This window comes from Schistocerca piceifrons, chromosome 9 (assembly GCF_021461385.2).
Source record: "Schistocerca piceifrons isolate TAMUIC-IGC-003096 chromosome 9, iqSchPice1.1, whole genome shotgun sequence".
NCBI classification, from domain to species: domain Eukaryota; kingdom Metazoa; phylum Arthropoda; class Insecta; order Orthoptera; family Acrididae; genus Schistocerca; species Schistocerca piceifrons.
In genome coordinates this window covers 74,651,712-74,666,001 of record NC_060146.1, presented here as the reverse complement: position 1 = coordinate 74,666,001, position 14,290 = coordinate 74,651,712, and the positions used below count along the sequence as shown (strand labels likewise).

General features: G+C 44.6%; 1 protein-coding gene across 1 annotated transcript in view; it reads right to left on the bottom strand.

The window, feature by feature from the left end:
* The window catches only part of LOC124717187 (arylalkylamine N-acetyltransferase 1-like), a 92,226-nt gene extending 92,054 nt beyond the window's left edge, over positions 1-172 (bottom strand). Inside the window, exon 1 of the mRNA XM_047243963.1 lies at positions 52-172. Coding sequence (XP_047099919.1) covers positions 52-171 — 120 coding nt within the window. The 5' untranslated portion in view covers position 172. The remainder of the gene's footprint in view (positions 1-51) is intronic.
* Between the last annotated feature and the right edge of the window lie 14,118 nt (positions 173-14,290).

Genomic DNA, 14,290 nt, shown 5'->3' with positions numbered 1-14,290 from the left:
ACGGACACGTGCAGCTAGGTATGATAATCAACTGTGATTCCACACACTCACGGTTATGCCCTCGTTGGCTCCATCCCACGCCTTCGGCTCCCCGTCGGGCAGCGTCTTCTCCTTAGGCTGCCAGCTAGAAGACCCTCCGCAGCACGCAAGGATCCTTCCGTACGGAGACATGGCAGAGAGCTGGGCTACTGGCAATGCGAAACGTCGCAGCTGGTGTAGAGAACGGGGCCACGAGCGGAAGGGGCAGATAAAGCTGCCGAGATGCCGTATCGCCGCTGATACCGGTGGCCATGACGAAATCCAATGTGCAGAGGTGTGCCGTTTTAAAAAGAGCGGGACGTCTACTTGCACGTACGAAACGAATATCCAACCTGTGTTACTCTAAATTATACTGGCAATGACCATAATTTACGTCACAGCTCGTAGGGGTTTAGAGACAAACGTACAGAAAAAACGCCAGGAGATCGTGCTGCGATAATGTCGCACTGCCGACCAGCTTTAATTTTGATGAGACTTTGTCTCCAGTACCATCCTCTTCATTTCAGTTTTTATTAAGGATGAAACTCTTCCAGCTGTACTTAAGATTTCATATTTATTTGGCTACTACAGGGTGGCGCACGAAATGTGTTATCATTTAGTTTTTGAATATAAACTTTATTGTCAGTACAATCTGAAAGGAACATATACTACAATGAAGAGCCGCCCATGGAGATTTGTTCTAACTCAGCACATGCTCAATATGTCCACCATTTCGTTTCCTAACTTCCTTCAAACGAACACTGAACTTTACCCTACGGCACATGTCTTCCGTAATGTCACTGCAAGCTCGAAGAATAAGTCTTCTGAGCTCCATTAAATCACGTGGACATTTCGGTAAAATTTTTTCCTTTAGGTACCCCCCCCCCCCAAAAAAAAGTCACATGGATTGAGGTCTGGACTATTGGGGGCCAATTTTGTCCGTCATTGAAGAGACCTGGAAACCTGAGTGAAATGATCTGCATGTCGAAATGCTTGTGTAAAAACTCCAACACAGTGTTTGCAGTATGTGGCCTTGCTCCATCTTGCATGAACCACTGCGTGTTGAAGGGCACGGCAGTAGCAAGAAGCTGTGGAACGAAGCTATTGCTCAAATAACGCTCGCTGTTCACAGTTTCTTCAAAGAAAAAGGGTCCAATAAGTCCGTGACTGGAAATTGCTGCCCACGCTGTAATCCTCGGAGCATAATGTTGTCGTTCATGAAGCACTTGTGGGTTTTCAGTGGCCCAAAAGCGTACATTTTGTTTGTTAACCACACCGACTAAATGAAAATGCGCCTCGTCTGAAAACCAAAAGTTGTTGAGAGTTTCTTCCCTATCCTCCGCCCACTGAGCAAACAGTAGTCTCTGCTGCTTGTGTTCTTCAGTGAGCTTCTGTGCACAGGTCATCTTGTATGGGTACATATGGAGGTCACTTTTAAGAATGCGTTGAACGGAGCGTCTGGATATTCCCAGTTGCACTGATGCCTTTCTACACGATTTCCCAGGACTTCTCTGTACAGCAACTCGTACCGCTTTAATATTCTCCGGCAAACAAACAGGCATAGGTCGAGGTCGCTTCGCTCCCGATACTGTTCCTTCCTGTACAGATTCATCGTACAACCTGTGGATGGTCTTCTTGCAAGGGACCCATCGTATGTTAAACTGTTGTCGAAAAAGCCTCTGAATCACAACAAGGCTTTTCGTTTCATGAAAAAGTAACACAATTGCTGATCGTTGCTGTGTCGTCAATCTTCCATTGTCAGTCATTGTTGCTTACTAGTCTCCTAGCGGCAGTATCGTGAATTACACGTCATTTCGTAACTCATTTGTTTTTCCAAGCTCTGCTGGTACTGCTGTAGGCATCCAAGCGGGATATCTAATGTGCGTTGTAAATTGTGAAAGAAACAATTGGTAACACATTTCGTGCGCCATCCTGTAGTTTCGACACTGCGTCAACGCCATCTTCAGGTCCGAACACTTTGGTATCAGTTGTGTGTCGCTGAGTGCCATAAATCTGCTGTGAGGCCAACACGTGCTCCACATGGATGGCGGGCAGTAACTAACATTAGTTACTACTCAGTACTCAGCCACACACGATTGATATCATCAGAGTGTACGGGCCTGAAGATGGCGTTGACGCAACGTCGAAATTAGTAGCCAAATAAATATGAAATCTTAAGTAGAGCTGGAGGAGTTTCATTTTTAATAAAAATTGTACGAGCTGAAGTCCTCCCATCATCCAGTTTAAATATGGATGTACGAAGATCTCCATTTCAGAGTGGCACTTACACCCTATGCCTCAAACAGTATTCCAATATTAAACGAACCGAGGAATCTGACTATCTCAGAAGCACATACCTGGTGAGCTTTTCATCTCGAGACAACGAGATATCTCAAAAATTACGCATCAGATTAAAAAACAGAAAAATAGGCGTCGAATATTTCTGAAAATGCTATCGGGTGAAAGTGTTGATTCCCCACCCACCCCCCGCAGCCTCTTCTCAAAGGGATGGATTGGGGGGGGGGGGGAGGGAAATGGGAAGAGGCAACTTTGAACTCTTAAATACACTGATGGAAAAAAAGATTCCAACACCAAGAAGGAGTTGTGCGAGGTAAACGAAAGTTGGTAAGCGTGTTTTTACGTATGAAAGATGACGTCTATTCAGATTTTTCGCCAGTCGTATCTATGAGGATGCACATCAAGTCTACTGTAAATATGCGCTGCAACAGTCGCAAGCGTGCGTTACCTTTGAGATTGAAAGTAGTGAGTTGATACTTCCTGGTAGATTAAAAATGTGTGCCGGACCGAGACTCGAACTCAGGACCTTTGCCTTTCGCGGGCAAGCGCTCCACCATCTGAGCTACCCAAGCACGACTCACGGCCCGTCCTCACAGCTTTACTTCTGCCAGTACCCCGTCTCCTACCTTCCAAACTTCACAGATGCTCTCCTGCGAACCCTGCAGAACTAGCACCCCTGGAAGAAAGGATATTGCAGAGACAAGGCTAACAAACAGTCTGGGGGATATTTCCAGAATGAGATTTTCACTCTGCAGTGGAGTGAGCGCTGATTTGAAACTTCCTGGCGGATTAAAACTGGAAACATCCGCCAGGCTGTGACTAAGCCTTGTCTCCGGAATATCCTTTCTTCCAGGAGCGCTAGTTCTGCAAGGTTCGCAGGAGAGCTTGGGTAGCTCAGATGGTAGAGTGCTTGCCCGCGAAAGGCAAAGATCCCGAGTTCGAGTCTCGGTCCAGCACACAGTTTTAATCTGCCAAGATGTGTCAAATCAGCGCACACTCTGCTGCAGAGTGAAAATCTCATTGTGGATTAGTGAGTTGATGTTAACCAAGAAAGCACTATGACGCCATCATCAACACCTCAGAGTTTCAACTAGGTCGCGTAATAGCACTATCAGAAGCCGAATGTTCCTTCTGCGATACTGGAGAAAGACTCTGGTGTAGACACTGTGTAAGATGTCGTGGTCTCCTGACCTTCATTGCTTACGTATTCCGCCCTCACAATCATATTCCGCACATCAAGACGCGCTTCATTCGAACCCAAACTCGATAAGATAAAGTCAATGTTGTATGAATTCATGTAAACAATATGCAAATAACTAATAAATCGCAAGTGCGCACCGTGGTTGAAATACTCAAGGCTGCCGTACACACATACATTCCAGACATGTCGGTCACAGGAGCTTTTAGTTCGAGAGAGGCAACCGCACGCCAGGAGGCTGGTCCCAACCCATCTACATCGGCCAGTGACCGCCTGTAGAGAAGACAGCGCTTGTCCGAGTGAAAGGACGACCCCGTGTTTGGCTTAAAAGCAAATTCCGCTACATTGTGTGGGAGCGGCCAGCCTACGCATTCTTTACACATAGCACACAATTTCAGAGATTTTCACAGGGAGACAGCAAACGCCAAACGCCGAAACTACAGATTTCCAGATTGGTCGCCTTAAACGAAACGTCATTCTCCCATTTTAGAAGAGCAATGCTGATTGGCAGACGATATTTCTGACGCCTTGAGCTGAAGGAGTAATGGAAGAGACCGAAAGATATACCCCTTCATGTCTGGCGTGGAGAGGGGCCGTTCCGTTGTCACTCTTGGAGCGAGAACACGTAACGAGAGCGTGCGCCATCGTGTGTGTACTCAAAGAGTGAGGAACAAGTCTCTCCTCAGTACTTCACTGGGAGAGCACCTCTGTCGAGAGCGAATCGGAGTGCGACTCTATATTGAGCCCTTGCGATTAAGCGTTATTCACTGTGTTGACCACCACACTTATTGTGCAGTGTGAATGGACAGAGTTATAGTTAAACACCTGCGAGCCAATTTTGAGTGGCATCACAGTGGACTGGTTATCTGACTGGTGTACCACGCCAATAGTTAGACTAGGGGCGAATAGGAGTCCTTGACTTCATCAAGGCGTAGGGAGAGTTTGATTGGCGAAGGTCAATCCAGATAGAAGGAGAGTTATCTTATTTGTTAGCAGCGAGCGGCACAGACAGCAGTCATCGCAGCTTACGGTATTGTGCGCAACAGATTTTGCGAGCCCCATATTTCCTCCACAACAGTACACTTCACTGCATTTCACACACAACAGCCTCGACCGTACCTAGCAACATTCTAATGGGTAATTATTCAAGTTGAGTAGGAGTAGCTCTCAGTCATTCTGCCAAGTCAATAACAATCTTAAACTTTGTATAGAAATTTCATTAGTGAATCCTATCCTTGAGAGGTAACTTCACATTCCGAAAAGAACCAGGAAATAACGTGTTAAGTTCATAATTAAAAGTGCCATTTTGATTTCTCAGAATTTTGGCAAAGTAAATAATAATTGTTGTTAGTTTCATGTTTTTCTTACACTAACTAGCACTGTTCCAGTACCCAAGTATCCCAATAGTTACATAAGAAATTTTGTGAATTTTTTGTGTCATTTCCTTACAGCGGACGACTCCAGAAATTTATTGCTGAAAGTTTTTCAGGCATTTCTCTTTAGAACGTTAGGAGCGTCTGTCTGACTTCTGTAGTAGTGTGGGGGTGGAAATTGCATCTTGCAGGAGCCACAGGGTAAAGGGTACATGTCAGATTAATCCGTTGCACAGAATGACAGAATAGAAAACCCATACGCTTACAACTGTACATGACTATGGCCATCACGGGGAGACGCCTACGTGGCCTTACCAAGAGGGAAGACCGCTGTATTGGGCGTGTGCTTGTGGCGCATCGTACTGCGTCTCCAACAGTTGGCACCACAGTGACAACGCACTCTTACAACTCTGTTACTTCAAGGACAGCTCCGAGCGAGATGCCCTGTAGCCACTGACTCCAAACCATCGCCGCCTGCAACTCACTGATGTCGGAATGGAAGTCCATTGTGTTTTCTGATGAAAGTTGGTTCTGCCTCGGAGCCAGTGATGGCCGTGTGCTGGTTATAAGGAGGGCAGTTGAGGGCCAGCAACCAACCTGTCTGCGTGCTGGGCACACAGGACCTACACCTGGATTTATGGTCTAGGGTGCGACTTTGTATAATAGCAGGAGCACTCTTGTGGATATCTCATGCACCCTGACTACAAATGTGCCCTTCACTCTGGTGATTCGACCTGTTGTGATGCCATTCATGAACAGCATTCCAGGGGATGTTTTCCAACAGGATAACGCTCGCCCACATACCACTGTTGTAGCCCAATATTCTCTATAGTCTCGACATGTTGCCATGGCCTTCTCGATCAGCAGAACCCTGACTGCAAATGTGCTCTTCATTCTCGTGATTCGACCTGTTGTGCTGCCATTCATGAACAGCATTCCAGGGGATGTTTTCCAACAGGATAACGCTCGCCCACGTACCACTGTTGTAGCCCAATATTCTCTATAGTCTCGACATGTTGCCATGGCCTTCTCGATCAGCAGAACCCTGACTGCAAAAGTGCTCTTCATTCTCGTGATTCGACCTGTTGTGCTGCCATTCATGAACAGCATTCCAGGGGATGTTTTCCAACAGGATAACGCTCGACCACATACCACTGTTGTAGCCCAATATTCTCTATGGTCTCGACATGTTTCCTTGGCCTTCTCGATCAGCAGAACCCTGACTGCAAATGTGCTCTTCATTCTCGTGATTCGACCTGTTGTGCTGCCATTCATGAACAGCATTCCAGGGGATATTTTCCAACAGAATAACGCTCGCCCACATACCACTGTTGTAGCCCAATATTATCTATAGTCTCGACATGTTGCCATGGCCTTCTCGATCAGCAGAACCCTGACTGCAAATGTGCTCTTCATTCTCGTGATTCGACCTGTTGTGCTGCCATTCATGAACAGCATTCCAGGGGATGTTTTCCAACAGGATAACGCTCGCCCACATACCACTGTTGTAGCACAATATTCTCTATAGTCTCGACATGTTGCCATGGCCTTCTCGATCAGCAGGACTCTGACTGCAAATGTGCTCTTCATTCTCGTGATTCGACCTGTTGTGCTGCCATTCATGAACAGCATTCCAGGGGATGTTTTCCAACAGAATAACGCTCGCCCACATACCACTGTTGTAGCCCAATATTATCTATAGTCTCGACATGTTGCCATGGCCTTCTCGATCAGCAGAACCCTGACTGCAAATGTGCTCTTCATTCTCGTGATTCGACCTGTTGTGCTGCCATTCATGAACAGCATTCCAGGGGATGTTTTCCAACAGGATAACGCTCACCCACATACCACTGTTGTAGCCCAATATTCTCTATAGTCTCGACATGTTGCCATGGCCTTCTTGATCAGCAGAACCCTGACTGCAAATGTGCTCTTCATTCTCGTGATTCGACCTGTTGTGCTGCCATTCATGAACAGCATTCCAGGGGATGTTTTCCAACAGGATAACGCTCGCCCACATACCACTGTTGTAGCCCAATATTCTCTATAGTCTCGACATGTTGCCATGGCCTTCTCGATCAGCAGAACCCTGACTGCAAATGTGCTCTTCATTCTCGTGATTCGACCTGTTGTGCTGCCATTCATGAACAGCATTCCAGGGGATGTTTTCCAACAGGATAACGCTCGCCCACATACCACTGTTGTAGCCCAATATTCTCTATAGTCTCGACATGTTGCCATGGCCTTCTCGATCAGCAGAACCCTGACTGCAAATGTGCTCTTCATTCTCGTGATTCGACCTGTTGTGCTGCCATTCATGAACAGCATTCCAGGGGATGTTTTCCAACAGGATAACGCTCGCCCACATACCACTGTTGTAGCCCAATATTCTCTATAGTCTCGACTTGTTGCCATGGCCTTCTCGATCAGCAGGACTCTGACTGCAAATGTGCTCTTCATTCTCATGATTCGACCTGTTGTGCTGCCATTCATGAACAGCATTCCAGGGGATGTTTTCCAACAGAATAACGCTCGCCCACATACCACTGTTGTAGCCCAATATTCTCTATAGTCTCGACATGTTGCCATGGCCTTCTCGATCAGCAGAACCCTGACTGCAAATGTGCTCTTCATTCTCGTGATTCGACCTGTTGCGCTGCCATTCATGAACAGCATTCCAGGGGATGTTTTCCAACAGGATAACGCTCGCCCACATACCACTGTTGTAGCACAATATTCTCTATAGTCTCGACATGTTGCCATGGCCTTCTCGATCAGCAGAACCCTGACTGCAAATGTGCTCTTCATTCTCGTGATTCGACCTGTTGTGCTGCCATTCATGAACAGCATTCCAGGGGATGTTTTCCAACAGGATAACGCTCGCCCACATACCACTGTTGTAGCCCAATATTCTCTATAGTCTCGACATGTTGCCTTGGCCTTCTCGATCTACAGATCTACCTTCAATAGAGCACATATGGGACATCATCCAGCATCATCCAGCATTAACCGTCCCTGAATTGATCGATCAAGTGCAACAGGCATGAAACTTCGCCCCACAAACTGACACCCATAACAATGCATCCATGTCTTCATGCTTGCACTGAACATCCTGGCGGCTACACCGGTATTAATGTACCAGCATTTCAGATTTTCAATGGTTTCTCTCGCACTTACATTAACCTGTGATCTTGCAATGTTAATCACTTAAAAATGCTACCGAGAAAAGTGTTTTCCCGAAACTTCATTACTATACAGTAATTAATTATTGCTACTCTGATTTTTTCTACGTCAGTGAAGGAACATCCCATTTCTATTGCATAATCGTATTCCAAAGAAAAAAATACGTAGCTTTTGTATGCAACACAATTTTCGTTCTGTGATAGATGGTGCTGTACAAAAAACAAAATGCAGTTCAAAAAAGACATTGACTTGAGAAAAATGCATTCTATCAAAAAAAGAAAACAAACGTTTTCAGTAATTATGAAAAAACATGATTTGAGTCTGTCCTCTCACCTCTCACCAACATGGTGCTTGTTTGTAACATTATTTTTCAGTATCTGTTCAAAAATGTCGCTATCAACTTCGATGCAGTTATTTATCCGCACATGGAATGACTCGGCACAACTGAGAAGTGCGTAATCTTCTGATATGCATTGGCGATACGCTGAATGATGTAACGCGCTTTGCTAGCATTTCATTATAAATTTCCCTCTTACGCAATCCCATAAACAAAAGTCAGGTGACGTCAGATCCGGTGATCTTTCAGTCCAATACAATGGACCACTTCTTACCGATCCATCGATAAGTGTACATTCGATCTAATACTTCCCGTGCCGCTTCAGAATATCGTGCTGCAAAACAATCATGTTAAAACCACATTGTTTGTTTTAAATCCAACGGAAGGTGTGCAAGTAATACCGAGAGATCGTCCTCCAAGGAGGCTCTATGTTTATCACCATTTAAGGTGTCATCGATGAAGAATGGACAAATGAGTTTGTCACCAATTATTCCACGCCAAACGTTCATATTCCCCTGCCCCTTGTATTCAGTCTGGCGCTACCAATGCGGGCTTTCCACATTCCAATAGTGCATGTTGTGTCGATTGATCGTATGTGGTTCGTGAAGATCAACACGTCACAGAAAAATACTCCAGCGAAGAAACCGGAGTGTCTCTCTATTTGCTGCAGCAAACACTGGAAAAATGTTACTCGCTTCTGGATAGCATTGCCATGCAGTTCCTGATGGAGGGAAATATGAAGCGGACGCTATATCTACGTTTCGAAAGTCGGCAAAAAGTAGTCTCACTAATTCCCGGCTTTGCTCGCACTTGGTCCCTCATTTATTGGCACCCTGACTACATCATTAGCTAGAATGCAAGTTCTTAAGACAGAAGGGAAAACTGAATCGGTTTTAGATTTGTGGAGAAAATAGCAAAAATGTCGATAATACTGTAACCTGTTATGTACACGTTTTCCACACAGGGTGTGAGCAGCCGCTTCTTTTTGTCGAGTTATTCGGCAGTTCTCGACCGATGTACAGTCACGAAAAAGGAACCGTATATAAACTCTTTTTGGAGAGAAGAAGAAAAATGTGATATTAGCTGCAGTGAATCATAACCGCCACATCAGCACTCGGCAGTGAATTAGTGAATCGGGAATTAGTTCAAAAATGGTTCAAATGGCTCTGAGCACTATGGGACTTAACTTCTGAGGTTCAAAAAATGGTTCAAATGGCTCTGAGCACTATGGGACTTAACTTCTGAGGTTCAAAAAATGGTTCAAATGGCTCTGAGCACTATGGGACTTAACTGCTGTGGTCATCAGTCCCCTAGAACTTAGAACTACTTAAACCTAACTAACCTAAGGACATCACACACAGCCATGCCCGAGGCAGGATTTGAACCTGCGACCCTAGCGGTCACGCGGCTCCAGACTGTAGCGCCTAGAACCGCACGGCCACTCCGGCCGGCTAACTTCTGAGGTAATTAGTCCCCTAGAACTACTTAAACCTAACTAACCTAAGGACATCACACACATCCATGCCCGAGGCAGGATTCGAACCTACGGCCGGAGTGGCCGAGCGGTTCTAGGCGCTATAGTCTGGAACTGCGCGACCGCTACTGTCGTAGGTTCGAATCCTGCCTCGGGCATGGATGTGTGTAATGTCCTTAGGTTAGTTAGGTTTAAGTAGTTCTACGTTCTACGGGAATGATGACCTCAGAAGTTAAGTCCCATAGTGCTCAGAGCCATTTGAACCACTTTTGAACTAATTCCCGATTCACTAATTCACTGCCGAGTGCTGATGTGGCGGTTATGATTCACTGCAGCTAATATCACATTTTTCTTCTTCTCTCCAAAAAGAGTTTATATACGGTTCCTTTTTCGTGACTGTACATCGGTCGAGAACTGCCGAATAACTCGACAAAAAGAAGCGGCTGCTCACACCCTGTGTGGAAAACGTGTACATAACAGGTTACAGTATTATCGACATTTTTGCTATTTTCTCCACAAATCTAAAACCGATTCAGTTTTCCCTTCTGTCTTAAGAACTTGCATTCTAGCTAATGATGTAGTCAGGGTGTCAATAAATGAGGGACCAAGTGCGAGCAAAGTCAAATAATAAATGAATGAATGTTTCGAAACAGCTACACGGAGAAAACTGCAAAACATAGAGTCGTTTACCAAACACGTATATTTTTATGTTTCTGTGCCTTTCTTGCGAGGTATTTCCGTTTTCGAACAGTGTTATTTGTCGATAACAGCCTCATCTATCACGCGACGACAGAAGTGTACACACAAAACTTACATATTCTTTCCAGTACATCTACACCTACATCTAAATGGATACTCTGAAAATCACATTTAAGTGCCTGGCAGAGGATTCATCGAACCACCTTCACAATTCTCTATTATTCCAATATCGTATAGCGCTCGGAAAGAATGAACACCTGTATCTTTCTGTACGAACTCTGATTACTCTTATTTTATCGTGGTGATCGTTCCTCCCTATGTAGGTCGCTGTCAAAAAAATATTTTGTCATTCGGAGGAGAAAGTTGGTGATTGAAATTTCGTGAGAAGATTCCGTCGCCTTTCTTTTAATGATGTCCAGCCCAAATCCTGTATAATTTCTGTGACACTCTCTCCCATATTTCGCGATAATACAAAACGTGCTGCCTGTCTTTAAACTTTTTCGATGTACTCCGTCAGTCCTATCTGGTAAGGATCCCTCACCGTGCAGCAATATTCTAAAAGAGGACGGACAAGCGTAGAGTAGGCAGTCTCCTTACTAGGTCTGTTTCATTTTCTAAGTGTTCTGCCAATAAAACACAGTCTTTGGTTAGCCTTCCCCACAACATTTTCTATGTGTCCCTTCCAATTTGTTCGTAATTGTAATACCTAGGTATTTAGTTGAATTTACGGCTTTTAGATTAGATTGATTTATCGTCTAACCGAAGTTTAACGAGTTCCTTTTAGCACTCATGTGGATGACCTCACACTTTTCGTTATTTAAGGTCAACTGCCACTTATCGCACCATTCAGATATTTTTTTAAAAATCGCTTTGCAGTTTGTTTTGATCTTCTGATGACAGCGTCATCTTCAAACAACCGAAGACGGCTGCTCAGATTGTCTCCCACATCGTTTATATAGATAAGGAACAGCAAAGGGCCTATAACACTACCTTGGGGAACGCCAGAAATCACTTTTATTTTGCTCGATGACTTTCCGTTAATTACTACGAACTGTGACCGCTCTGACAGGAAATCACAAATCCAGTCACATAACTGAGACGATATTCCTTGAGCACGCAATTTCACTACGAGCGGCTTGTGTGGTACAGAGACAAAAGCCTTTCGGAAATCCAGAAATATGGAATCGATCTGAAATCCCTTGTCAATAGTACTCAGCACTTCATGTGAATAAAGAGCTAATTGTGTTTCACAGGAACGCTGTTTTCTAAACCCAACTTGACTGTGTGACAATAGACCGTTTTCTTCGAAGTAATTCATAATGTTCGAACACAATATAAGATGAACATTACCGAAGGCAAAAGGAGGATAATGGAATGTATTCGAATTAAGTCGGGTGATGCTGAGGGAATGAGATTAGGAAATGGGACACTTAAAGTAGTAAAGGAGTTTTGCTATTTGGGGAACAAAATAGCTGATGATCGTCGAAGTAGAGAACTAGACTGGCAATGGCAAGGAAAGCGTTTCTGTAGAAGAGAAATTTTTTAACATCGAGTATAGATTTAAGTGTCAGGAAGTCGTTTCTGAAAGTATTTGTATGGAGTGTAGCCATGTATGGAAGTGAAACTTGGACGATAAATAGTTTGGACAAGAAATGAATAGAAGCTTTCGAAACGTGGTGCTACAGAAGAATGCTGAAGCTTAGATGGGTGGATCACATAACTAATGAGGAAGTATTGAATAGAATTGGGGAGAAGAGTTTGTGGCACAACTTGACAAGAAGAAGGGATTGGTTGGTAGGACATGTTCTGAGGCATCAAGGGATCACAAATTTAGCATTGGAGGGCAGCGTGGAGGGTAAAAATCGTAGAGGGACACCAAGAGATGAATACACTAAGCAGATTCAGAAGGATGTAGGCTTCAGTAGGTACTGGGAGATGAAGAAGCTTGCACAGGATGGAGTATCATGGAGAGCTGCATCAAACCAGTCTCAGGACTGAAGACAACAACAACAACAACAACAACATATGATCCAATACGATTCTACAATGAAAATGTAATATTCGTATTTAAGTTTTCGAAAGTTTACGTCCAAAGAGTGAGCAGGGACCCGATGATTTTTAGGCACCCGTATCGTGGTATTCCATAGACCCTGTGGGTACTGGGCAACGTCGCTTTACTGCCAAGGCTTACCTGATCATTTTGGCTGGTTAGATATGTGCCCCAGCGAAGATGCTGTGTTCGAATACGACAGGGCCGCTGTTCATACCCCTCACATCGTCTTGGACTGGTTTTCTGAGCACCAGGACTAACTGTCGCATCTACCCTGCCCACCATAGTAGCCCGCTCTCGATATTATTGAGACTTCGTGGAGAGAATGATGTATGGCCAGACCTTCGTGGTTACCTCAACTTGCCACTATTTTGCAGAAACAATTGTATGAGACTCTTTGAAACCATACAGGACCTGTATTTATCCATTCTGAGACGACTGGAAGCTATTTTGAGTGCCAACGGTTTTCATACACCATAATGCGTTTTTGGTGTGCACTCGCTGTTCATCAGACACGGAACCTATGCGTGCGGGCCTATGTTTACGGCTTTTGTCATCGTGGGAGACGCTAATGTCCAGATCATACAAGGCGCGACAACAAAGTAACGAGACTGATTTTCTTTGTAAGATGTGGCAACCCTTCAGGCTTCTGTGGGCACAATATCTTTGGCCTTGGTCTATAAGCTGCTTCTAGTCCAAGCGGCACATCGATGCAACCGCTCTGTCGTGAGTTGTGCTGTAATAAGTTGACACGTGTTTGTGTCACGGAAATGGAACCGCACAATATTTCGCAACGGTATGCCATTTCTTTTTGGGTGCAGTTGTGTGAAAACGCGACGACAACTTACGGTAAGCTTCAGAAGGCTTTTGGAGAGGAGGTTATGCCAAGAGCTCAAGTTTTTCGTTGGCATAAAATGTTTAGTGAAGGCAGAACGAATGTTGAAGATGAAGACCGAAGTGGACGACCATCAACCCACGGACGGATGTCAAATTGGCCAAGTTTCGTGAACTCGTACGACCTGATCGAAGATTATCCGTGAAAATGATTGCAGAAGAACTGAACATCAATCGAGAAACGGTTGGTCTAATAATGAAGATCTTGGTATGAGAAAGATTTGTGCAAAAATGGTCCCCAAAAATCTCACACTACAACAGCGAGAAACACGGAAAAATGTGACAGCCGGTCTGTTAGAGCAAACGGAAATCAATCCAGAATTGTTGAGCCGTGTTATCACTGGTGATCGAAGTTGTTTTTTTCAGTACGATCCGGAGACAAAACACCAAAGTTTACAATGGTGCTCAAAAGGATCACCCAGACCAAAAAAGCTTGCATGTCAGTCAAAAGTGAAATGCATGCTTATGCGCTTCTTTGTTTCCAAGGGAATTGTTGATAAAGAGTGGGTGCCTGCTGGACAAACAGTTAAGCAATATTACTACAAAGAAATTTTTGAAAGACTTCGTAAAAGAGTTCTTCGTGTCTGTGCCAACATTGTTGATAACTGGATTCTGCATCACGATAATGCGCCATTCCATACTGCTCTGTCAGGACAGCAATTTTTCGTCTCAAAACAAATTTCAGTACTACCACAGCCACCTTATTCACTAGATATCGTTCCGTGCGACTTTTTTCTATTTCCAAGAGTCAAAACGGCGGTCAAGG